The 27,565-nt window shown below is 41.8% G+C and overlaps 1 protein-coding gene across 10 annotated transcripts in view; it reads right to left on the reverse strand.

Annotated features, from left to right (window-relative positions):
• Nucleotides 1-27,565, reverse strand: part of LOC117449681 (cyclin-dependent kinase 17-like) — a 44,427-nt gene that overhangs the window by 16,147 nt on the left and 715 nt on the right. The window contains exons 1-5 of one of the 10 annotated variants that reach the window (XM_034087487.2): nt 22,744-22,781; nt 22,388-22,437; nt 19,521-19,707; nt 13,295-13,459; nt 1,957-2,090 (exon numbers count right to left, since the gene is read on the reverse strand). In XM_034087487.2, coding sequence (XP_033943378.1) covers nt 1,957-2,090; nt 13,295-13,459; nt 19,521-19,707; nt 22,388-22,390 — 489 coding nt within the window. In that variant the 5' untranslated portion in view covers nt 22,391-22,437; nt 22,744-22,781. Of the gene's footprint in view, nt 1-1,956; nt 2,091-5,234; nt 6,201-13,294; nt 13,460-19,520; nt 19,708-22,387; nt 22,438-22,743; nt 22,783-24,892; nt 25,192-27,565 lie in introns of those variants that run through there. The other 9 variants (XM_034087489.2, XM_034087492.2, XM_034087488.2 and 6 more) reach the window with 9 other exon arrangements.

Genomic DNA, 27,565 nt, shown 5'->3' on the forward strand with positions numbered 1-27,565 from the left:
TTTACATGTGAGCGTTAGTGGGAGGGTAGGAAGTGTATGTAAGCCTGAAGATGAAAGGCAGAGGGATTTTACGCCTATCATGGCTTTAAGCTCATTGGTTAACATACCAACATGTCATCACCCAAAGGACCAGGTTACACCGCACAGTTTTCGACAAACACTCACATGGAAAATGATAAGCAATGCTCTGCAGACCTCATAAAATCATTATGTACAAATCAGCCTTGAACACATGCACTACCAATGACCTACGGACTTTGACCCTGAGTAAATCACACGGATGTAAGCTGCTCCGCTGAATGTTTGAATCACAAAAGAGTGAAATACATGGAAGGCAAGCACTGCAACCCCATATAGAGTGAGAAAACACAATACATCTTATTGCTTCCAGAAAAATGCACATTTTCTTCTGCTTTTCAACAAATACTCTTCATAATCATGCAAATAATAAAGCCAGCGACCCCACCACAACAAACGTAAACTATGCATACTCCATTTCAAAAGGAAAACAATTGACAATGACAATCCCACACAAACACATGTGTCCCCATACTCACAATGCAAAACAGCTCTAGTAGCTCCCTCATTGTCCTCCTTAAACGTGTCTTTCTATACACTCACACACATGCGTTTTCCACGATGCATGTCTCTGACCTGCCACATGACTGCACACACGCTGACAGAGAAAGAGGGAGAGAGGGAGAGAGGCTGGCATTGTGGTAGAGTGCCATCCAAATGCTCAGAGGAGGAGGAGAAAAGAGAGGAGGAGGAGGGGGTGAGTATGAGCGGAGAAGAGAGGAATAGACAGATTCCTGAGGGAAGAAAGGCAGATGGGGGGAAGGGGTGAACGGAAGGGGGTGGCTGAGAGGAAACATTGTTTTTTGGTTCTCACCCCCCATTATTTTGTCCTCCATCTCTCCTTCTCCCTCTTCTCTCTTATCATCTCATGAGCCCGGTTCCTCTGGATCTCCTCTTTCTTTGTCATACCAATAATTACTCCTACTTCCATAATTACTCTCTCACCCCTTGTATTTCCTCTCATTTGCTTCCCCCCCTACTCTCTTTTTCTCTCTTTGGTAAAAATGGTCTCAATTAGTCCCTTCCACTGTGCTCGGCAGTCAGAGGCAGCAGCATGCGTGTCCAGAGGCATTTCCCGTTATACTGCTGCACTCATTGCTCTGAAACTCCTTTAAAACAGACACACAAACACACACACACTCTGGCAGGGACATGGGCACATACTCAGGGATGTGGCACAATAAAGCATCAAATAGCATGTTACCTGTCCACAGATAGTATAGGTGCCCTTGTATAGAAGAGGTGACTAACTGCATGTTAAAGAAGATAACGAAAAACCAGGTCCGGTACTATATACACATTTCACATGCAGTAACTTAGAGCTAACTACCATGATGCAATGCACGGACAGGAAAGGAATAAGAACATTTAGTATTGAAATGTTCCGCTTCTTGCCATCACATATAGCCAAAATTATACTGGAATTTTTGATGCAATACTGACATCAATATTATGGAATTTGATATAATATTCTTAAAACATATACATGTCATTTAATCAGTTGGGGTATATACCAATACTGTTGCATCTACAGTAACCTAATATTGGCTAATACATTGGCATTAAACACACTGTATTGTCCTCTGCAAATAATTCCCATAGTTTGTAGTTGATGATGCATAGTTAGTAAATGAGTGAAACACCCAAACATTTAGGCAGTGTTGATGTTATATATTGTATTTTATAGTGCGTTATTGCAACTATTACTGATTTTTTGGCGTATTTTATCAATATTACAAAAATAATATCAATTTGTACTTTTAAAATGTAAATGTTTCAGAAACGTTCACGCCAATGAAAACATTAAATTGAAGCTACATTGAATGTTTGCGAACAAAGCCAAAGAGTAGTGTGAAATGGTCTTAAACCTTCCATTACCTCATTAGAGATGCGCCGATGGTGGTTGTTCCTCATCCGGACCCGGACTGGACTCTGGACCTCGTCAGAAGACGTCCCAGAGGCCTGGTCGCTCTCCCCGTCTGATCCCATCTTCACATTCTCATGGACGATACCTACAACACACACAGACACAAACAGACTGTTATTGTCAGAAATTGTTATTGTCTTTTTATCAACACTAGTCTTTGGTACTGCTATTCTGCTTTGGCACTATGCCTCTTTAGCCCTAATCTCCTCTTCAATCATCTCCATGCACCCATCAGAGCACACAGCCTTTTGTTTCTCTAATATCTCATTCACCGGTATGAGAAAGCCATAGCAGGGTCCCAATGCTAAGATGATGGATTGTACCACCAGCCATGCAGGGGTGTTTGCTGATTGTGTATAAAATACCATTTGTAAGATGAGGAGGTCAGAGATCAATATCACCCTGCATGCAATGAGAGCTTTCCCGTCTTTGCCTGCCACCCCCCACACCTCCATTTGCCCCAGACTCCATCTGATTAATGAGTCACGGTGCACAAGACAGGACTACTTCCATCAATGGTGTGCGGGTGAATGTGGGGGAAGGGTCTCTCTTTGGGTTTCAGTGTACGGTGCCTGATAACTCTCAAGTACAGTGCATACAGTGTGTGTGTGTGTGTGTGTGTGTGTGTGTGTGTGTGTGTGTGTGTGTGTGTGTGTGTGTGTGTGTGTGTGTGTGTGTGTGTTTCCTTATGTTTGGTAGAGAAAATTGCTTTTTGAGAAGAACCGCAGATGTAAAAGCTCAACCCAAATGCTTCCAACATCTTACCTTGTGTTTTCATTCTAAAACAGCCACCATAGGCAGAGTGACAGAGAGAGGAAGATTATGGGATTGAGGGCAGCATGATTGTGTTGGGTAGAAGAAGAAGAGGAATAAGCGTGAAGAAAAATAAGTCCCTTGAGTGATTGTGACACGTCATCCGTGAGATTGGGCGATAGAGAGCCAAATAGGTAGAGCTATTTATCATAATGTCAGCGATAGAGTGGTGCAACACCACCTGAGGCCAATTCTAGGTCATTTGAGTGTGTCTCTCTCATGTAGTCAAGGTTCGGAATAGAGAAAGGCAAACTGGTTTACGGATGTCCCTTTTGGGCATTGTACAGCTTTCTATTTACTAACTACTAATATGTTTGGTATTTATGAAATGTATGGATTCATGGACACAATTAAATACTTACAAATGTAAAAAAAGGAATAAATGAACACAAATATAAATGTATAATGTTCGAAAGTCTGTTATTATGGCATTTACCAAATTCTACTTTATTTCATTACACTTAAAATACTTTAAATAACTGTGGTAAGGTCATAGTGCTCTTATATTGTTGGTTAATCACATGTCCCCTGCCTCTTGAGCCTGCAAGCAGTGAAGTACCTGTGCAGATCCAATCTGCTTATATCAGCCTACATCCTGTCCATCGCCATAACTATCTGTTGACGAAAGCAGCATATGCTCCTTAGCTAAACACAAGTCTGATGTACTGCCTGTGGCCTTGTAAGCCAGACACGAGAATACACGATATGCATACAGAATAGCTTGGTAAGAAAACTGAGAAGTAGGTATTCCTATCAGGAATCAACCCTGATGGTGAAACATTAAACTCTAGGAAACAAACACCGGAGTAAAGGTAAATTGATCCAGGATATCTACATACTGATAGGCGCACACATATGACCACATGCTCACGAGGAGGGAGTATCCAGTACTGCCATTATGGGACAGTTCTGTCTCACTTTCAGAGAGGTCTTGATCCTGCCTGTTTGCGTAAACAGTGGAGGAGATGCGGGTGGATCAGACAAGGTGAGTGACAGAGGAGGAAAATTCCTTCACCTTGGCCTTGAAAAAGTATTATACAATAATGTTCTGCTAGTCGCTTTGGATAAAAGCGTCAGCTAAATGCAATGTAATGTAATGCTAGTAATTACAGCATGAGGATCTGTCTCTCAAAATAGCTTCCCTAACACACTTTTTTCTTAAAAGAACACAAACAAGTACACTTGCATGTACTTCCTAATCGCACAGGGCATTCTTTTCCATTCGCCTGCAGGTTCTTTCTGCTCCATTTCCACAGCAGCAGACTAGGGGCAGACAGTAAATGTCATGAGTTACCACTGCCTCCCTATGTGGAGCCCAGCTGGCCGAGGTCGGGTTGCTGACTCCCTAGCATGCCTGGAAAATTCAGTGGGATGCTTTTAGGACTATTCCAACTCCACTTAGCTAGAAGCCCATCTCCGGAACATGTTGGCAGTGCCTCAGAAAATTGAAAAGAGCAGCATGTTAAAGGAAGTAAAGTAAGTGTAAGCTGAAGCCTTCAAAGAGCAATGGAAATCTTTTTTTTTTACGTCAGAAACCCTCCCTCGGCAGGGCATCGAGTTCAGTGGGTTTTTCAAAAGGGTGTAGATGTCATTTCATTTCATTTCAAACCTTTATTTATACAGATAAAATACCATTGAGATCATTGATCTCTTTTCCAAGGGAGACCTGCTCAAGTAGTTCCACATGAAACATAAATAGAACAACAAAAGGACATCATACAGCATCATTTACAAAATTATGTATGTATTAGTTACTGTCCACATCCAATACATTACCCACACTGAGCTTTGAACTGAACATTTAACTTCTTCTTTTTGCTCTTAGGCCAGAGGTTGTCATAACAGTTTTTGAATAAAAGACACCATACGCTCCGATGTTGGCATGAGCAGCAAGAATAGAGATACCACAGCCATTGTGCTGACAAGCAAATAGATACACAATTCAAAAGATGTTCTTGCAGTCAGCGTGTTCCCTCACAGACACTGCCCAGGGCCACCCACTGCATCTCAATTCTTTAGACCAGCAACATAAAGGAAATTATGTTTAGAAATGAATACATTATTATTAATAACATTTTCAAAGTTGTAGGATCAGCAGATTCTGAGAGAAATCTACTTTACATAAACCCATGTCTTTGTATCTAATAAATCCTCAGGACATGTGTTTGATCTTAATGTAATGTCCCAGTGTGGAATCAGTATATGTGTTAAAGCCATAACAATACAACTATAATGGGCCTTTATAATGTCTCATAGGTGAGGAGTTATGTACAATATAATTTATTATAAAATGTTACCTCTGAAAATAATCTATAAAACTCATAGATAGTTATAAAAATGCCTCTGTCATCAGAATGGAGGAAACCAAATGTGATGTAAGGAAGTTGATAATGAGGATGACAGTGAAGAGACTCACCAATACGGCTTCCAGGAAGACGGCATGCGTCCAGCATTCGGAGCATACGGAAAGGTGACAGCCTAAGTGGGGTCTCTCTTTCCCCCATTCGTATCCCCTCTCCCATCCTAGCCTCCCCCAACCTTGAGTCTCCTACACCGGTAGCACGTGCAGGGCACCCTTGGTGGTTGCCTGACGTATCCATTGTTCCAGAGGATTCAAAAACACTACAGTTGGAGGTGTGATTAAAAATTCAAAGAGACATTTTAGAAAGAGCCAGGGCCTAGTCGAGGAGATGGAAATCACTTCAGTCCAGTCTGGGTGGGACCGGGGGCTGCAGAGATGGTTGCTGTTTGAGGGTAAACGGGGTCTGTATCTCCAAAGAGTCCCAGGCAGAACTAAACCGTCTTACGTCGGGAGGACAGAGCAGGCTGCACAGGCACACTAATCAAAATGCAACAACTCCCTCGGCTACTACTCCACTTTAACACACTCTCTGTTTTTCTGTAGACACTCCCTCTCTCCACCTCTCCTTCTTACTCGCTCTTTTTCTCTCTGCAGTCTCACTCTGCCTGCTGACTAAGGAAGGTCAAACTCCGTGCAGGTAGACAAAATGCTGCAGAGACAGTGCAACAGAACCAGCTGAAAACTGTTACACCCCTTCATTCAGGAATAACAGGTGTTATGTGTCCATCTTTATAATTCACGCCGAAGCTCACACACCTAGAGACACCTACAGCTCCTTTTACGAAGAAAAACACCTTCTTTCGGTTTTCAACTATCCGAGTTATTTCCTTCACGTTCACTTTTCCATGTTCAGTCCAGTGTCTTCTTCTTTTTCCTGATGTTTTGTTTCTTCTGTTCTTCCACTGTTATTCAGCACCCCACTCTATTCATCCTCTCTGGATTGCTCCCTCCTTGCCTCTGGCGCCCCTATCAGTGCTTTCAGTGCCGTTAGTCCTACCTTGCTATTACTCCCCTTCCTCTCATGTGATACCAATCTTTCTCTCTCTACCACCCTCCTCCTGTCTCTATCTCTCCCTCCCTCCCTTGCTCTTCTCTTCTCCGTCTGGGTCCAGAGATGGTGTTAAATATACAGTACTCTCCTCTTTCTATTCAGGAGCCGACGACAACATTTTCTGCCCGACCAGCCTCTTTCTTTCACTCCGTCTCTATCGCCCCATCTTATTTGCCTGCTCTCTCTCCTGCTCCATCCGTCCTCTCCACCTGCGTCCTCGTCCTTATCACTCTCTAGCGCAGACATTAAAACCCTGAAGCTTTTGCTTGACGTCTCCAGCATCCTAGCTCACATCTCCCCCTCTCATGCATTTTCTCCACCTTCCTGTTTCTCTTTCCATCCTTCCTCGTGGAACTGAATCACCGGCCATTATCATTCTCATCTCGTGCCCATATACACACACACACACTATCCCTCCTACATACCATTGCACACACGTAACGGTGCATGCCTTTCGCTACTACACACATAAATGGCTCTAGGTGACACACCTGCATAGCAAACACCATATGAACAAACAAACATTGCTTTTCAAAATATAAAACAAGGAACTATCCAGCAGGATGTAGAGATGTTATCCTGGTGAGTGTGTCGCTGCACTTGAAAACATTTTAGTTTTCTTTGCACAGATCCGAGTGTTTCTTCTTAATAAAATGTGCAAAATGGACTGAGGGGGGCAGCAGCACAAGCATTACAAGCGTTAAGGTCCTATTACATCCTTGCAATACAACACTGAGGGATTAACCATAGTTGTAATGGCAGAGGCCTGTGCGTCTTTGAGATAATTGATTAGATAGGAAAGACATAAAGGTGGGATATTGGAATCTTTTGTAAGCTCTTTATTGGTTGGTGTAGGTTCCAGGAAATACCCTTTGACACAAAGTAACGGAGTAACCCTAACACTGTGTTTGAGTACAGGTTTGAGGAGCTTGACATTTGCTTTTGTAATTTTTGTTGTTTGTTACATTTAGGATATTACAAAAGAAACATATAATCACTTTAGAAAATATGATGCCTTGTCATAGATAAAACAACCACACAAATACAGCTTGTGAAGCATATAAGGTTAGCTTCACATTTAGGTTAACATTAAATTCATGCATACTTAATGGGTAATAATTGGCCATTGATACAATAATATAATGACAATAGCTATTATTTGTGTGTGTATATATATACACACTCTGTACTTTTATTACACTGTTCATTGAGACTGTGAATATTGTAGTATACTAAGGTATAGTATAGTAGCATATAGTATGTCATAGCATAGCATATCATCTTAGTAGTTTTAACAATTTAAAAAAAGTGTTTATAAAAAAATGATTGTGTTGAAAATGTCAGCAGGATAAAGTTAACACAGGGTTAACACTTCAAAAACTGTTCCTCAAATGAGTGCCTCAACTATAAAGAGAGAAAAGATCACCCTCCCTTCATGTCAATAATCAAGATGTCGTGTAAGCCTTAAATGACAAAACACACTTCAGTAGAAAACCACTCACACTCGAGATGTCAACAATGATGCATTTAATCATAGGACAAACACCACTTGACACATCTAACATGTAATGGCATAAATGGCTTGGATGAGCAAATATATTAGATAATCGGCATACTGTATACTTAACTAATCTTGAACATAATGTTAAAGCTAGCTATGTGTGCAGTCTAAAACAATCATATTTTAGAGGACTGTAAGTGTGCACTTTAATGTCTCCACATGAGGCATACTTAGGAATATTTAGTTTGGCCCATTAGTCTATACTTCAAATTAGATCCAGGTAAAGAGTAATGGCCATTTACAGGGCATTGACAGACATATATTGATGTAGATCCCTGAGCTTAAAAAAGTCAAAGACTGTCTCTCTGTCTCTGTATTCACAACTGCAACAATTCCTCTCTTGCTCTGCAGCAGCACACAGCTTTTCACTTCCTTCAAGGTGAGAATGCCATTTGTTCTTGTTTCCAACATCTTTATTGTCACATTTGCTTGGCAACATTTGAGCTTCCAATTAAAATGTAATTTTTTATGCATTTTACCATAAATACTAAAGTCTGCCTCCAGTACAGAGACAATACAAATCAAAGAGCATATAACATCCCAGAGGAACACACACACACACACACACACACACACACACACACACACACACACACACACACACACACACACACACACACACACACACACACACACACACACACACACACACACACACACACACACACACACACACACACACACACACACACACACACACACACACACACACACACACACACACACACACACACACACACGGCTGGAGGGAGGGAACATTTAGACTGCAGTAATTACCTATAAACCTTTTATCTGCATCTAAGGAATCTTATTATTCAATTACTGGGACTGGAGTGCCCACTGTCAGCTACCGGCCCCCTATGTGCCGGTCCCTAATGCCTCACCCACCCCTTCCCTTTGCTATATTACCACTGTAACAGCAAGCCCTAACACACACAAAAGGCTTACAAGACCAACTACGTAAAAAGACCGCACTCCATTGTTCTTACTAAATCCAATCTGTGAGTGAGCAAAGAGGGTTAGAGTGTGCAAATGGCCGAGAGTGTAGGGAGACAGGGAGAGGGCTACAGCGATTAATGCATTACATTAAATCCCTGGCACAGACAAGGTCTCTCGTGGTGGTGTACAATACACAGAGGGAGATAAGGGTGGTCTGAAAAGCTTTCCATCTTTTATACTTTGCCCCCTTCTGCTTTTATCTGGAGGTTAAATATAGTATTTGATGTATGCAGAGAGAAAGTGAGAAAAAAAAAGGAGACATCTGTGACAGAATCAGAAATAGCAGACTGCGGCGGGAGAGAAGGCAGCTTTCAGCCGAGTCCCTACTCTCAGTAAAACAGAGGGGAGGGCCGGCTAATCCTCAACAGTGTAACTACAGATCTCCACTGAGACAAAGAAATTAGGTAGCGGTGAAAGCAAAAACGAAAAGTGCAGTGCTCGTCGTTCCTCACTGTAAGCACTGTGTGGTGGGATGGGTGTTGGCCCCAGTTAGCAACAGATGAATCACAAACCTGTAAATGCTCCCTGGCTCTGGCAACTGGCCAAACTCTAACACACAAATATAAACCAGCAGTCAGGTCCACTTACACAGATGAAAAGTGAATTTAATTGAATACTACTATAAATGGATAGAGCAACTTAAAGAAATGCAGAGAAAGACAGAGGGAGAGAGAAGAAGAGGAGGGGTGGGCAAGGTCTTTAGTGCAGCGGAAAGAGAGATTGCATCATCATGTTGCTTTATTAACGGGTGTGACGTGATCTGACTGCTGAGTGGTACACAGTGAGTCAGCGAGACCAACCACACACACACACACACACACACACACACACACACACACACACACACACACACACACACACAACACACACACACACACACACACACACACACACACACACACACACACACACACACACACACACACACACACACACACACACACACACACACACACACACACACACACACACACACACACACACACCTCTTAACATTTCCAACTACACCTTATCATGATTTTAATAATAGAGTAGCATCTATTCTAGGTTCTTAGGCAAGCTACGTCCATTTCAGAGCTTTTTCTGAGCTCAGAGACAGCTGTGGGTCTTACAGGATGAAGTCACTCTGCCAGACAGCCTGTGGGCTTAAGGGTAGTGCATTCACATATTCCAACATATTACTGGTATTTATACATATTGCCGACTTTCTAATCCCCTCAAACCGATAATCTGCAGCAATGAGAGTGATGTTGATTTGATGATATTCAAAGATTTTGACCTTGTCATGCATATCGTTTGGATACATCTTGTGTTCTGACATGTGTCAAGTAGGTGTTTAAAGATATAGTGAGGAGATTAACACCAGTCTTACACTGTAAATGGTCATGACAGACAGGAGACGGTTAGCTTAGATTATCACAAATACTCAAAGCGGGGAGAATACCATAGGAGCATTTCTTAACCTGTTAAACCCCGAGCCTGTTTTTCAGGTTTCAGGCTCGAAAATGACATTCCCAGAACAAATGACCATATCTTCCCTTCTAAAAGGGTTAAATTAATAATCTTTTTTCTCAAAGTAATGATAAACCTGTGAGTTGGATGTAGACAAGTCAGAATCAATATAGATGTTTTTTATTTTAAAGAAAATTCAGATTGAACATGGTAAAAAACTGTAAATTATAGTGTCCGTCCAAAATATATTTTGTATTTATAGTGAAAACTAACCTTGGATGATGGGTTAGTTACTAAAAGCTTTAGGAATCCAAAGTACAACATATAATAAGTACCCTATATCAAGATTGATGCAAAACAAGTGATATTTGACCTTTTTAAGACAGATTTAGCAAAAGAAAACCTCTTCTGGGGCCATTTGGGTGGATTTTCCATATCTCTGGCCCCCTTTGCTGGATTTTGACATGTGACATCTCTTTCTGACCGTCAGAGCCATTGGAATCGAGGGGAACTCCCACATAGTCCTTATTTGGTAATGTGTGTGTGTTAGACTGCCGCATAGCCAAGACCGGAAGCAGCAGCCACTCTGGTGGCTACCATTAGCAGCTAACTTTTGCTCTGCGATTTTTACATAAAAATTGAATTATGGATTATAAATGAAATAATTTTGTTATACATTGACGTTAAAACCCTATGGATTAACCGATTCAGCCCCTTTTTTTCTCGTTGTAATGCCATTGAACACGTCTTTTGATCAGATTGACAGCTACGGTGAGACGATCTCTCTAGAAGCTCCGTAAAGGTACGTGTTGTGATATCTGTGTTTGCTTGCCCTGTCCCAAGTTCGGATCACTCAGTGATGATACTATATACCTACATAATCTGTGGAACCTCAGCTTTAATCGGATATCTTGTATGTGCAGCTACGATAAGTAATAAGGGTACTTTTATCTTGAGTTCTGTGCCAATGACCGTTAGCATATTTCGCTAAGGGGTCATTTAGATGCTTCTTATGAGACTTGTGTTTTGTCTTGGTAAAAATGGTTTATATCGTCAGTTAGCTGAGATTATTCCCGTTAATCTGGTATAACACATTAATAGGTTCTTAAATATTAAGATCCCCTGAGACACAGTGTCGTGAAAAAAAGAACCAGGGTCCCCTCCGGCACAGGACTGTCAAACTATTCCTTTTACACCCCTCTACATTTCCTGGCATCAAATGTGTTGGTGGAACATATGATTTGTGAATTAGTTATTAGAATATTGAAAAGCATCTAGCGTCAATTGTCTGGTTAAAATGTGTAATCCAGTTTACTTCTTAATATATGAGAGGCTATTTTATTTGGAGCAAATTTATTTGTACAGCTTCTCGTTTGGACAGCATTTAACATTTGAGGACTTTGAAAAAAAAGGTTTACATTTGTCAAAGTAAAGTCAACTTTGGGTATTAATTTAGCGATCATTTTCAAACTAGCCCTATGCTGTGTAACCTATTTTGTTACAGTGATCATCTAAATATCATCCATCCTTGATTATCCCATTCCCAGCTCGCAGGATGGAGCCATCCTGTAAACTCCTGATATAAGACTAGATCTCTTGTCAGTCAGAGTTCAATGGATGCAAGGAATCCCGTTCTGGTCTATCTTCAGTTCACTCAGCCATGGACAAAGGAGATAAACAGCACAAATCAAATATGACTCCTGAAGGAGCCATTGTGAAACTAACGCTCCCCCACCACTCTTTCCATCCCTCCCTCCTTTCCCCATTTACTTTTCTTTCTCTTTATCGCCTAGTCTCTCTTTATCAATCCTGTTGCCTTCTCTAAGCTCTATTTCTTTCTAAACCAGTCTCCAGCCTCCAAGGGTTCAGCCCCTTCTGTTGGCTCCATCCTTGACTCTCCCTTCCCCACTCTATCCCACTGCTCCTGATATAAGCCGTTCTGCCACAGTGGGAAATTAGATTACTGGGATCCATATAGCATCAGACCACAAGTTCCATTACATAATGCAGACAGACAGAAGGAAAAGTGATTGTGGGTGCACGTGCATTTCTGTGTGTGATTATGTGTATGTTGGATTAAGGTCATTAGAGTTTTAGCCATCCAGATTTGTAGTAAATGTTGGGAGGATAGCCACGTTGTGTCAGTTAATACCGATTAACACCGAAGACCCACATACATACACACATACCACAAACAGTGGGAAGCAGCATTGACATTTAGATGACATCAGTGTGAGTGTGCGTGCGTTATCAAACCACAGCGGCATAATTGCTCAAGCTTGATATTGCTCTGGTAAAACCCTTATAAAATTACACAAAATACTGCGGAATATTATGTATATGCATGCTATAACAAATGATAAAGAAGAACACTCTTTACTTAACTTCTGACGCTAAGTTGAAATAGGGGAGAATGTTGAAAAGAAAAAAACAGGGAAACTTTGACTTTAAGTACGAAGTAAAAGCACTTAGTTATTAGGCAGCAACATTGCTCCTGTAAGTGTAATATTATTTGCCTATATTTAATAATCCATTACTTTATATGTAGATAAATAAATCTGTAACAATGCTTCAAACATTAGAAATCATGGATCTTCAAGGTAATACTGCAACTGGTTCCTACAGTATGTGACCTGACTACGGATAAGCAGTTGAAGATGGATGTACAGTATGTTCAAACGAAGTAACCAGTATATATAGCTATCAATCAATGTTCAGCATATTCATTTAACAATGTGGCTTCTTATAGAAATGAGCATAACAAATTACATTTCATTTAGCTGACGCTTTTATCCAAAGTGACTTACAATGACCAATTACAGGGACATTCTCCCTGGAGTAACTAAGGGCTAAGTGCCTTACTAGGGCACACTAGTGGTAGTGTTCGAGGCGGGATTTGAACTCCGATCTTCAGCCCACCTCACTATCCATTAGACCACCACTACCCCCAAATAAATTGTCTCGTACAACAAACACCTAAAAACTTGTACTGAATATAGTTGCTTTACAGTTTACAGTTGTACATGCATGCATATGTGTGTGTGTGTGTACCCAGAGATCCAGTCCTGTGCAGGCTCAGGTAGGCTCTGTCTCTCTCCAGCCCCCCACCCGGCTCTCTGCGCAGAGCGGTGCGGCCCAGATGACCGGCATATTGACGCAGGAAGGAGGGAGCACTGTGTGAGGCCGGGGGGTGCACGGCGCACACAACCATGGGCTCTGAGACACGCGATGCAGATGGAAACAAAGGGAGACAAGAAGAGAGTGCGAGAGAAGGCAAGAAAGTGAGGGCAAAGCTCAGAAGAGAAGCAGGTTGGCAGAAAATAACAGATAAGAAAAATACAAATAGAAAGGAAAATAGCATAAGGGCAAGAAGAGAAGCGGCAAAATAGAGACAGGCAGATAACAGGAATTTAAATAATAAACAGGAGAAAAAGACAACACAGGGTCACACAGAGACCAACCACAGACAGATAGCAGAACATGTACAGTAGGCACAGTGAAATGTGTAGTCGTGATAGATAGAATAATGAGAAATGATACCGCTGCTGTACTCATGTCAGAAGAGAAAGCAGTTGTGACACAGTATCAGAAATAGCCATGGAAGGCATGCATAGGGGAAAATATGTTGATTTATGGACAGAAACAAATTAGAGTTGGGGAAAAAGAGAGTAATGCACACAGAAAACTAGCAGATGAAATGTAGAGAGCAGGCAACAGAGGAAAGGGAGTAACTGCATACTGATGGAAGGACTAGAGAAGATATTCGTATAACTGCTGGGGGTAAAATCTAACCCAATAATAAACAACTGACCTAGTACCTCACTCCTCTCCAGTATGTGTGCATACATTGACATTAATGAATCATTTGTGCAGAATGTGGGTGGAAGCCCACTTGTCGCGTCTCCCATGTTTCAAATAATTCCCTAATTTCCGCCACATTGCACTGTGATCCCTGAGCATTAGGGTTTGATGTTTCTCTAAAGTCCTCACATGACGCCCTCACAGTCTCACCTCGAAACACAGTTCCTCAAAGATCACAGTGGTAGAACAGCTCTGCGGTTAGCACCATCTAATTAGCACTTTGAAAAAAGTGGGGAGTTGTCCTTTTGCACAGTCTGACTAAGATATATAGGGATGTGGGGGTCGGAAGAATGATGCAGCTAGGGAAAGGGCAAGAGGAGATGTTGAATACAAGATGTAGTGCAGTTGTTAAAGTTCACTTCCTCTATCCAACTCACTCTTCTTGCTCCCTGTGCTCTCTGGAAATGACCTTGGTTCACGTTATTAAGACCAAAGAGTGAGATGTAAAAAACTAGGAGGAGGATATGGAAGCGGTGACAGGGAGTGAAATTAATCAGGCATATGTATGGTTGTTGCTGCCAACAAAAACCAGTAACAAAGAACAAATGTTTATTTTTCTTGTATGAAAACTGCAAATCTGCCTACATCTCAGTTTTTCTTCTGTCTGTCCTTCCTTTCGCTTTGTTTTTGAGACAAAGCATCTTTTGAAACAGAGGAAACCTTTTGGGCTATGTTCTGACTTTATTTCTGTATAGAGCCTGGACATGAGGAACACACACACACACACACACACACACACACACACACACACACACACACACACACACACACACACACACACACACACACACACACACACACACACACACACACACACACACACACACACACACACACACACACACACACACACACACACACACACACACACACACACACACACACACACACACACACACACACACACACACACACACACACACAACTTCAGGGGACATTACATTGACTTACATGCATTTCCTGGAGACTTATCCTAACCATAACCAACACATACCTAACCCTTACCCTTACCCTAAACCTAACCAAGTCTTCACCCTAAAATTAATGATTGCCCTCATGGGGACCTCCAATTTGTCCCCATAAGGGAGGCGAGTCCCCACACGTGACCGTGTAAACAGATTTAGGTCCCCACAAGTATAGTAATTAGGGATGCACGATATTGGTTTTTTGAAACCGATACCGATAACTTCCTGCTTCTCAAGACCGATATCGATAACCGATAATAATATAATATATATATATATTAGGGGTGTAACGGTACACGTACCCGTACCGAATAATTTCGGTACGGGCCCTTCGGTTCGGTACACGTGTGTACCGAAGTGTACCGAACAAATATAACTTTAAACGTAAAAAATTGAGAACGTGAACAACTTCTTGGAAGTAATCTCAGGTGCTGCGTCGCAGCATTCAGAGTAATTTGCTCCCATTGTGTTCAACGCGTCATAGAGCGAGCAAGTCATTTCATTGGACGAGCTGGTCAGAGGGATGCGTTCAAATGTAGTCAGTAATTTAAGGAACTGTCGAAATGGCGAACGCAGATAAAGTTGAGCTCGAAAATCCTCCAGCATCATTGAAGTCTCCGGTTGGGGAACATTTTGGTTTCGCAGTTACGTACAAGGATGACGGACAAAGACAGGTGGACCGAACCAAAGCTGTTTGTCGGCATTGTTCAACTAACATTGGTTACGCGGCTGGCAATACATCAAACTTGCACACTCATTTGAAAAGGCATCACCCGAACGTGAATATCACCGGTACCAAAAGACTGAAGTGCAAACCCAACTCCCACTAGCATTTAAGCCTCCACCACTCGCAAAAACTTCAGACCGAGCCAAACAAACGGCAAATATCCTTATGTTGCCATGTTAGCAAAGCGCTACCTGGCTGTATCTGCTACTACCTCTGTCCCTAGCGAGAGGGTGTTCTCCACGGCAGGAGACATTGTTAGTGCCAGCTGATCTGCCCTTTCGGCAAGCAATGTGGACAAGTTCATCTTTCTTTAAAAAAACATGAAATGACAAGCAAGTCCTAATGTCAAACTGGCTGCTTAGGTACTAGTACAGTACAGTACAAATACAGATTATTTCAGTTCATCGAAAAGCTGCACCTTAATGTTTATTTTATTATATTTTATATTTATTTGAGTGAATATTCATAGTTTAATAATAATTAAAAACCCAAAACTAATATTTTATGTTTTGTGAGTACTAGTACAGAAAAGTTCAAATACAGATTATTTCAGTTCATCGAAATGCTGCACCTTAATGTTTATTTTATTATATTTTGTATTTATTTGAGTGAATACATTATTCACAGTTTAATAATAATTTTTAAAAAATATGTTATGTTTTGTGATAATTTTTTCTGCTGTACCGAAAACGTACCGAACCGAACCGTGACCTAAAAACCGAGGTACGTACCGAACCGAAATGTTTGTGAACCGTTACACCCCTAATATATATATATTAAATGTACCTGTAGTTTTTGCACACCTGCTGGTAAAAAAAAGACTAGTAGTGAGCAAATGACATGAGCATTACTACTATGAACAAAACTAACCCAGGGGTCGTCTCTGGCAAACTTCTTGCCTTTTTGAAAAGCCTCGTCGATAGCGATAGGTAAAATCCCGGTGCCTTTGCAGCTGGCTTTGGATTCGCCGCTAGTTTAGCAGCGCAGGCGTCTTCGTACGCTTTTAACACACCATCGTAGCGATGGCGATGTTTCAGGTGACTAATCAGGTTGGAAGTATTATAGCTCATTGCCTTTTTCCCTCCTCGTGGAACTTCTGCATTGCATTTGTTAATACAAATAGCAAGCGAACTATCTAACTCTGAAACTTTGAAATAGTACTACCAACGACATGTTTGTTTACTGTCCTGGCTTCACGGCCGCACACCATTTACGTCACAGCCAGGCATGAGTTAGGGAGCGCTGGATTTGTGAAAAACTTCCCTCTACCTAAACCACTAATACCACAGTACTGGCAAAACGGGAGGAGCCGAGTGAAAAACAAGCGCCCCTCATCCCAATCCACCCACACGGCAGTATTTTTTTCTTATTTTTTACCCAAAAAATATATTGTATATTATCAGGGCTATTAATACTTTTATCGGGTTTATCGGGATGACGTCATAATTCCTAATATCGGACCGATAATTATCGGGCTGATAATGATCGTGCACCACTAATAGTAATGCTAGGCCACACACACACACACACACACACACACACACACACACACACACACACACACACACACACACACACACACACACACACACACACACACACACACACACACACACACACACACACACACACACACAACACACACACACACCACACACACACACACACACACACACACACACACACACACACACACACACACACACACACACACACACACACACACACACACACACACACACACACACACACACGCACGCACGCACGCACTTTATGTCAGGTAAGGGCTCAGATTTTTTTGAATAGGGGTCCTGCAATCCTTGAGGGTGCCCAGCAGATGGCACCCACAGTTGAGTCAAGAATGACATTGCTTTTTAGCACTTCTATTTAGGAGCTAAGACATTCTCTTTTGCTCACGTGAATACACAAATTACTGTATCTGAATCTCAACATAGCTTTGTGAATTCAGATACAATTCAAGTCCTTTCAGTCCTGATGAATACCACGTTATAAAGTGAAGCGAAGGTGATGAGGTTGATGATGAGGTGAAGATGATAAAGGTGGGTTGAAAGTTAAGTTTTGTTATGCATGTAAGTTGTGTATTTGCAATGTATGCTTTCATTAGAGAAGCGCACATTAAAGATATTAAAACACAAACATTATTGAAACACGGGCACATGCTGCTTATAAGATACTAACATTAACAAACACATTATTTCGGGGAGAGGCTCATCGTAAATAAAAGACATACAAAAACGAAGGCAATAAAATATATTCTGTCATGATTTTGAAAAACCTTCCAGCATCGATCAGTTATGAGCTCTATTTTGACTCTCTCTCCCTACGCCACCATTTGAGGACCACAACATTAGATACTGCTTCTTCGTGTACTTAAATGTCTTTCATTTTTGTAAAGCACCTTGAATTGCCTGGTGCTGAAAGGTGCTATATAAATAAACTTGCCTTGCCTTGCCTTAAAAAAGCTAAAAAGGAAGAATTACTGTCTTAAACTGTTGTAGCACATGAGAAATGACTCTTTAATAAGAAGTCAGGTCTCCTGTACGCTAAGACGCTAACCATAACAGATGCTGGAGTCAAACTAATCACTGTGTGTCTCCTAAGAGGGTCATGGAGGTGACACAATTACTCTTCGTAATGACAAAACAAGCTGCCTGACTTTTTAAGCTTTTTATTCCGTTATGAACAGTGATGCCGTATTGACATCCAGTAAACAGAAGGTTGTTATTTTGAAGGTTGAAGCCAGCTGCAAAGTTTGATAGTTCCCTTAATGCAGGGGTGTCCAAACCTTTTTCACCAAGGGCCACATACAGAAAAATATACGAAGTGCTGGGCCACTGACTAGAGGTATATTGCCTCATAAGTTCATTTATAAGTTAGCAAAATCAATCAAATGAAGGTCAATTATGCTTGTGAGTGTTGGCAGCTCATCCCTTAAAACAGAAGCCTCAGATTGATTATAATAAGGAGAAATAGGAAGGGTGTATTTCAAGCTTTTTATGTAAATAAGTCATTGGGCTGTTCTCTTATCAACTAAGATATGTAAGAAAATGTTTCCAACTTTAAAGGTGGGGTAGGTAAGTTTGAGAAACCGGCTCGAGATACACTGTTTGTTATATTCCATGGAATGCTCTTAACATCCCGATAGCAATGAATATCTTAAGTGCTTTGACAAAAAATCCATAAAAATATTTAATCGCCGTAGTACTGTAATGACCAGTCATTTTAGCCGGCCCGGCTAAAATAACTGGATGGCCTACCTGCCTGTCAGCCTTCCATCTGTGCACAAACTTATCTCGTGCCCTCATTGGTCATGTGCGCGTTCGTGTGTGTTGGAGGAGGGGCTCTGTAAGGAAATGGCAGATTTTTTCCGGTTGTGTATTTTCAAATTCTAGCGCACTCGAGCCGGTTTCTCAAACTTACCTACCCCACCTTTAATTGACTGAATTTATTTGAAAAGTGGTTTTATTAACACATGAATACTACTGTGTAATATATTTTTACATATATATTTAAGAAGTACAATATAAGACAAGCACACATTTCATTTGTGGTCCATATTCCATTATACTTTTTTAATTTGATGAGGGCCGATTCAAAATGGTCCACGGGCCGCATTTAGCCCATGGGCCATAGTTTGGACACCCCTGCCTTAATGCATCTTGTATGCCTGTATGATGGTGTCTGCATAGAAGCTTGTGGATACCTGTGTTTGCGTTCACTTGAGCCTCACCATTGTCCCTGGCTGCGGACGGCTCATCCAAGGCCATCTGTTCAGCCAGTTCGGACAGAGACTCGTCGACGGGCCGAGCGCTGCGTAAAGACATGGACAGCCTTCGCTTGATTATCTTCATCCTGTCCATCTTCCCACCGCACCACCAGGGCCCACAGGCCTGAGAGGAAAGGGGGAAAAAAACAACATTATCAATATCGTCATAGCGCCCCCATCATTATAATCATTGCCGTCATTTAAACCATCAACAGCTATATCCACACTGCACTGTTAATCTACATTGTACGGTGAAACGACTGCATTGCAGCCTCTGCACATTTTGTACAGTTCTTTGGGCTCCCGATGATTGTGTTTGCTCACGCAGCGTGTGTTCTCATTGTTATGTTTCCCAAGAGCAAACATTGCAGAATAAAAGACACAGAATGAGAGTGCAGACCCAGAGAGAATGGGAGAAAAAGTGAGCAACAATCAAATGTAAAAAAAAAAAAAAAACTTCAGACAAGAGCAGCTTTCCATGATGAGCTGTGATTGACATATTTTTCACTAGCTCCAACATGAACTATCCAAGATGAAATCATGGTATCATACAGTATACACCGACATTATTTCAATGCAAAAATGACAGTATTTTTACTTGAACTGATTTTACAGTAGTCCAAACTAAGCTGGAGTTCATGTGGCGCCGACCAAACAACTGATTTAGCTGGATTCAAATACCTATAGACGGTATACTGTGTGTAGTCATAAAAGCATCCCATTATAAACATAAAAGAGGGAGGCAATATTGTTTTTCCAGCAAAGTGCTATTCATTTTCACTGGTGGCTTGCATATGTATATTGTGTTTGCAAGGGTAACGTCAGTAAGCGTTCAAAGTTATATATTCTTTAGAATGCCCCTCAGCAGACATTTGAGATCTGGCCTAAGTGTTTATGTACAGTATGTGCATAAGTACAGTACATTTTGCATGAGTCTATATTTGAGTGCTGATGTCACTCTGTGTTCGTTATATTCCTCTACGCTTTCCTGGCCCGAAGGTAGAGACAGCTAAAGCAGAGTACTTCTGTCTCTTTCCACTTCCTGCTACTTCCAACACAGAACGGCTCCAGAGCTAACATGCACAAATGTCCACACACACACACACACACACACACACACACACACACACACACACACACACACACACACACACACACACACACACACACACACACACACACACACACACACACACACACACACACACACACACACACACACACACACACACACACACACACACACACACACACACACACACACACACACACACACACACACACACACACACACACACACTTTCTCTTTGTGTCCAACCTTGGAGGCTTCAACAAAAGCCATTCATCCTTTCAGGCTCTCAGTCTTTCAGGCCTATTAGAGACAGCCAGTGCTCTGAGGGAATTCAAACGCAGCGATCTTCACTCAGGACGACTTGCTTTTTTCCTAGAGAAGATGCGCTCAGGCGAGGATCCATTGCTAACAACATTGCCTCTGCCAATTTACATGAGCCCAGTTGGCTAAGGTTTTCACCTCAGCCAGAGGCGTTTTTCCAAGACGGAAAAAAAGTTTTAAAATGGGAGAAAACAACCGAAGGAGAGCGACTCGCATTCATTTCATATCATCCGTCACCCATGGATTATCAGTATGAAACGAATTTCCCTCCCCCCTCATTTGCATGCTTTCCCATCCTTCACTAGAGAAGAAGCCTGCCCAGACAAGGCGATTGGGTTCCCCTCATGCCACCTTGCACCCATGATCCAGATTTTCAGTAAAAAAAAATTACTCGCATTACGTGGGAACAGCCGATATTATGCACCGCTTATTATGCAGATAATTACATACTAGTGTTATCATTAACACACACCCAAACTCAGATCCGGGTATGCCCACACACACAATAATGACTAATTTCAAAGTCTTCATCTTATCTCTGTTGAATTTGCTGGGAACAGTAATGCAGTGGGAAACTCATTACCCAGCGGCTCATAGAGGGAAACACTTCAGGGTTCCAATTTATTATATTATGTACTATAGTTGAGATTTTCAATATACTTTTAATATGTGAGAATAATGTGCAGTCTGTATTTTTAACATACATTAAGAAAACAACATCCATGTAATTGGAATATTCAACAAAAAATCTACTTATAAATCTTCTATAACTCGGTTTGTTAACTCTTCCCACACAGCTCTAAAGAATATATTGTGAAATACCAGACATACTCCTCTGAAAAGTCCCAGTAGAAATGAGGTGTTGGACGTGCGTTGGATGTTGAGACTTGTGTGGTGCAGATGGACGTGGCAGTGTGAAGAATTTGGCAGAGGAACAACAGTGAGTGGGACGAGACATGTGGCTCCAGGCTGCAGCATGTGCAGGCCACACTCACCAGACACCCAGCAAACCATGAACAACTCCGATACACAACTCCTACTAAACAGAGGGCCACATTCCAGATGACGAAGGCTGCTGTCACTCCTCTAAAGACACAACAAGCCCTTCTGCTGTTTTTGTTCTGTTTGAAAGCAATACAACGCACTGTTGATGAATGTGCAAGCTGTATAGCATGGCCTGTGCAATACAAAAACACAAAAGTGTAAAGGCCAATAGGGTCACTCATATAAAGGTTAAAGAATAACACTTAGTAAGAAGTTATTTGTGTAACAGTGTGTGAGCATGTGCACATGTGTTCCCACATGCGTGTGGGGCGGTTGCATTGAAGTGGTAGCATGCAGCTGAGGTGAACTGACACACCCCTGAGGAGGACAGAGGAAGAAGAAAGTCTGGGTTATTCAAGACACACACCATTTAGGTTGCTTGGTTACAGGCCCGGGCTGGAACCACAGTTTCTCTCTCTGGGGTGAGAAAGGAGAAGAAGAAAGGAGACAGCGAGAGGCTAAAAGCTGAGGATTCACAATTTATATTTCTCTATCATCCCTGTCATATGAGAACACACACACACACACACACACACACACACACACACACACACACACACACACACACACACACACACACACACACACACACACACACACACACACACACACACACACACACACACACACACACACACACACACACACACACACACACACACACACACACACACACACACACACACACACACACACACACACACGTCAGCTACAAGAACTTACAGCCCTCTAGTGCTTGGGAGTCGTCACACAGTGATGCAGCACTTGCTCTGGGATTCCTCCTTCAAATATGCCTCTATAGGAGTTAAAAGATTGAATGGACCTGAGGACCTAAGTCTGGAATACACACAAACACAAGCTAACTGCAAGTTTGACATTCACACATGTAGAAACAAACAATAACATAAATTACTTTTATCAGTACAGAAGGGACATTTTCAACAGCTTGGCCAAGACTCAGGCCAAGATCTAATGTTGCTTCTGCCTTTCTTTCCTTGTTTCATAAAAACAAATGAGCATTCTGCTGTAATTCATTGGCACATGAATCATACACATGCATACACTCATATACAATGTGGCAGAGTGGAATGGACACTCAGTGGCACTCCAAACATAGCTTTGCGTGGCGGCCTGCCTGAGGATGCATGACTAATGCACAAATCTGCCCACCTACAGAATCCTACACACATCCACACAATCACACGCGTAAACCAACAAAGTTGATCATCTCTTTATAAGCTCTTCTGCCACTTAACCTAAATCTCCAGAGTTAGATGAGAAGAAGGAATTGTGGAAAGAAGATAACTGAAAGAGCCAAAGCACAAGATGGAAAAAAAGACAAGGCAAAATATCTGAAATGCCATTCTCAGCCACGAGAGGAGGAAGGAAAGAAAGTGTCCCCCTCAAATTTGTTTGGGGAGGTCTGGCTTAAACCAGTCTCATTCAATTAAATTAAATATTCTGCTATCTATAGCAGATGTATGCAAAAATACACATAGTCATTACATCCCTGTTAAGTGTTGTGTACACCAGACCAAACTTTTACATTACATTTTTAGCCTTAATTATTTAATTTGGAGGACAGCAATTGCCAATCTGTAGAAACAATCCAAAATACACAGATACAGGTGCATCATTTGCCACTGGTAACACAGAAGGCCTAATTGGTTTCAGGACATTACAGCGAACATTAACTCATGCAAGAAGCCTCGCTTGGCATACAAATAGTTGTTTTTTTTTTAAAGTCATACATTCGTAGTGTTTTTCGATACTCTTGTCGAAGCCCTTACCAAAACTGTAATCCAATTGCCATTATAAAAGACTGTTATACATTAAATCAAATACAATGAGAGTAATAACTCGGGGCTGAAAGTGCAGAATGATAAGAGATGGTTCAATCGTGTTGTATCGGAAAGGCAAAGGCGGATGCGCATGATTTTCGACCCGGACATCCCACACGGAGTGTTTATCTGAATAATTTAGAGCTAAATGTCATTCCAAACACTCCGCTGAGAAATTATGTGTTCGCCTACATTATTTTGTATTAAGGCACTAACTGTTCATCCTATGTTGGTGTTACACGGATTGCAATCGGCGATCATCCACGAGGAAATATACCACAGTGCGTGACCGCAGGACTGTACTGTCACATTTGCGGACGAGCTAGTGTCCTGACAATATCCCGTGTAACTAGACTTGACTGCAGGCTCAGCGCACATACGTGGGCAACAAGCACGACAAATGTCACGGGACTATATCCAAAATCGTAGTTCGTGTCGGGCCTGCCTGCCTGGCAGAGATTCCTCTACCTTTCAGGCCTTTTGTGTTTTCGGTCAGATTCTCTCGCCGTGTTTTCCTGACGCTAGTATCCGGCAGGAGGAGAGTCAGGCAGAGCAAAGAAAAGTTACCGGCTAACAAACTCAATGTGTATAGCACTGGAATCACCTCTGAGAGTATCCCGATGTTATGCTTGGGTATAAACATTGGTTAGGAACACGAAATCATTGTAATATGTTAAATACATTTCACTCGGTCTATGGTGTCCTTATCTCTATTTAACACGGTTTGTCTGCTGTGGTGTCACTTTCCTACAGCGATTCGGGGTTTGCAGTGATATGTGTAGCCTATCACGGGTCCCCAGTACCCCCCCCCCCCCCCATCAGTTCCACATAGAGGCACATCCATGCAGTATAACCCCGTCAAAATCATCAAAATACCTTTGTTTTGTTTAATCAGACGGAAAATAAGTCCACCTGCAATGTCAGGTTGATTGGACAATCGGGCTATGACTGCTTGCTGTCCCAACATTGTGGTAACACGATCAAAACGTGGAGTTAAGACATAAACAAACACAAATGCCGCTTCCACTGACCTGCTAGTGTTTCTGCAGCAAGGGACTATTGTTCCACTTCAGTATGGTAATCCAGGCAGCACGCTGGGATGAATCCACTGCGACAAGTTCCTCCAACTATTTTGCTGTAAAATACACCAGATTATCTACTACCACTCGGGTAAATATTATCCCTGGATGATACGGTGTATTGCAGTGTCCCGTCGCCCTGAGAAGTGCATCGTTGAACCGTAATAATGCACTATTTGTCTTAACTTTCGCTTATAAACAGCACCGTCCCGTCTGGTGATGATCAGCCATATCGCTGCTGCTGTGTGGATCCCAAGTGGAAGCAGTGGCGTGATCCCGGAAAACACCGCAAGGGGTGTGTGAGAGTTTGTGTGTGTGTGTGTGTGTGTGTGTGTGTGTGTGTGTGTGTGTGTGTGTGTGTGTGTGTGTGTGTGTGTGTGTGTGTGTGTGTGTGCGTGTGCGAGACTTTGAATGTGTGTACTCTCTAACCTCCACCCCCAACTCTCTTTCTCTCTCTTTGTAAAAACAAAAAAGGTGGGTCAAACCATAGACTGTATATAAAGGGTCAAACTGATTAATTTGAGGGGCGATGTCACCGGGGAAATTAGCCTGAATTATCCAAGCCCCATTCCCATTTTAAAAACCTCAGAGAAATTCCTGGTGAATAATGCATCTGAAAATTATGGAAATTCAACAGTGATCCTCCACTGCTTAGTTGGTATCAGTGAGTCAAAAATATAAAGGAATATTGCCAAGTTTAGTGAAAATACATTTCCTAAGGTCCCGGAATTGAGAAAAAAAGGATGTAGCCTACACATTAGATAAATTAATGGCCACCAGCATATAAAACACAAGATGAGTTGGGTGGGTCAACTGCATTACATTTAATTAGAGCCCATTTACATGAATTAACATGCCTAGGTATTCTCCCTTTGATGTAAAATGGCTACTACCTTATTGGGTACTCTGAGTACTGACACCATTTTTCAATAACGTGCTTCAAATATATGTTTGAATTAAATAAAAGTGATATAACATAAAGTGAACACTTTTTTCCCGGGAAACACCAAGATCCATAACAATTACGTCAGGAATCACAGATGACACAGCAAACGCAGTTGATGAAGAACAATCTGCCTGCTGGTCTGGACTTTACTGCCACCCAGTGGCGGCCGGCCCATAGGGGCGCTAGGGGCGCCGCCCACCCTCTTCCCACATGTTTGATTGTCATTAAAAATGTAAAATAAATTAAAAAAATATATTAAAAAAAATATATATATATTTTTTTTTTGAATGAACAAGGTAAATATTATATAATTGGTATCAGTAAAATGTATAATCTACAATAAAATCTCGTTTAAAATAGTTTTACGATGTCTAAAGTTACTGATAAGTCACATGTTTCCTGCCTGGCCGCAGCGTGCATCATTACCCTCTCTGGTCTGGGCTGTAGAAAGGAGCCCTCAGCCAGAGCAGCAGCAGCCAACAAGCTGACTGTTGCTATCTGTAAACTATGCCGCCGAAACATAATTTCAGCCAATCAGCGTCGTCAGATCTGATGCTCAAAGGGCGCCATGTCAGCGCCCTGGCTTGTGTGTCTGTGAGTTGTTTGGACTCGTATCCAAGGTGACGCTACAGTAGTTGTCTGCAGGTGGAGACTCCGGTGCTAGTGGAACGCCGGAGCTGTAGATTAACATGTACATGCTTATTGTGGTTGTAAGGGCAATGCCTGTAGCGCCATGGAGCATATGTGTGGGCTGGACCTGTATTTTACAGGAAAGGAGTGAGCAGAGGGTGGAGTTGTCGATTCTTGTTCAGTTTTCATCTTCCTCACCCTCTCAAACTTTGAATTGCGCGCACTGCTAAAGAGTGGAAACCAAACAATGGTGTATTAAAGTCAGAGTGGAAACAGTCGTGAGTAAATCTGATTTTGTCAGAAATCGGGAGAAATATGATCCCGGGAGGAAACCGGGGAGAGGGCAATGAAATCGGGAGTCTCCCGCGAAAATCGGGAGGGTTGACAAGTATGACACACACACACACACACACACACACACACACACACACACACACACACACACACACACACACACACACACACACACACACACACACACACACACACACACACACACACACACACACACACACACACACACACACACACACACACACACACACACATAATGTTCGTATTTAGTCTCCTGATTTTAAATGGGAATTAAATCATTTGAGTGTTCCCAAAGCACCAGTGTTCTGTAGTTTGCGTGGGCCTATTGTAGCTACTGTTGCACAGTTTTGGAAGATTCATAGCTAACCACACTGAAGATTATGGATCATCTCATATTTTTAAGCCTCAATTTGTCCACATTTGAATATAATTAGTAATAGTAGATTAGGTGGGCCCTCCACATATTTTACATATGAAGAATGCAGCCTGTAAAAATGTTTATTTGCTGTGGTTTCCCATGACCAAAAAATGTATCTGACATATTTAAGATTATTTAAACAAATTAGGGGTGCAGGGTCCAAGAACATATTTAGGATTAAGGGGTGGCCTTTTAAAAAAAAAAAAGCTCTACTCTAGTTCCCCCAATTTAAACATGAATGGACAATACTGAACACTTTCCCTCCTGTAATTGTTTTATTAAAAAAAAACGAGGTACTTGTACTTATTTCTATATG

The sequence above is a fragment of the Pseudochaenichthys georgianus genome, chromosome 7 (assembly GCF_902827115.2).
Source record: "Pseudochaenichthys georgianus chromosome 7, fPseGeo1.2, whole genome shotgun sequence".
Lineage (NCBI taxonomy): Eukaryota > Metazoa > Chordata > Actinopteri > Perciformes > Channichthyidae > Pseudochaenichthys > Pseudochaenichthys georgianus.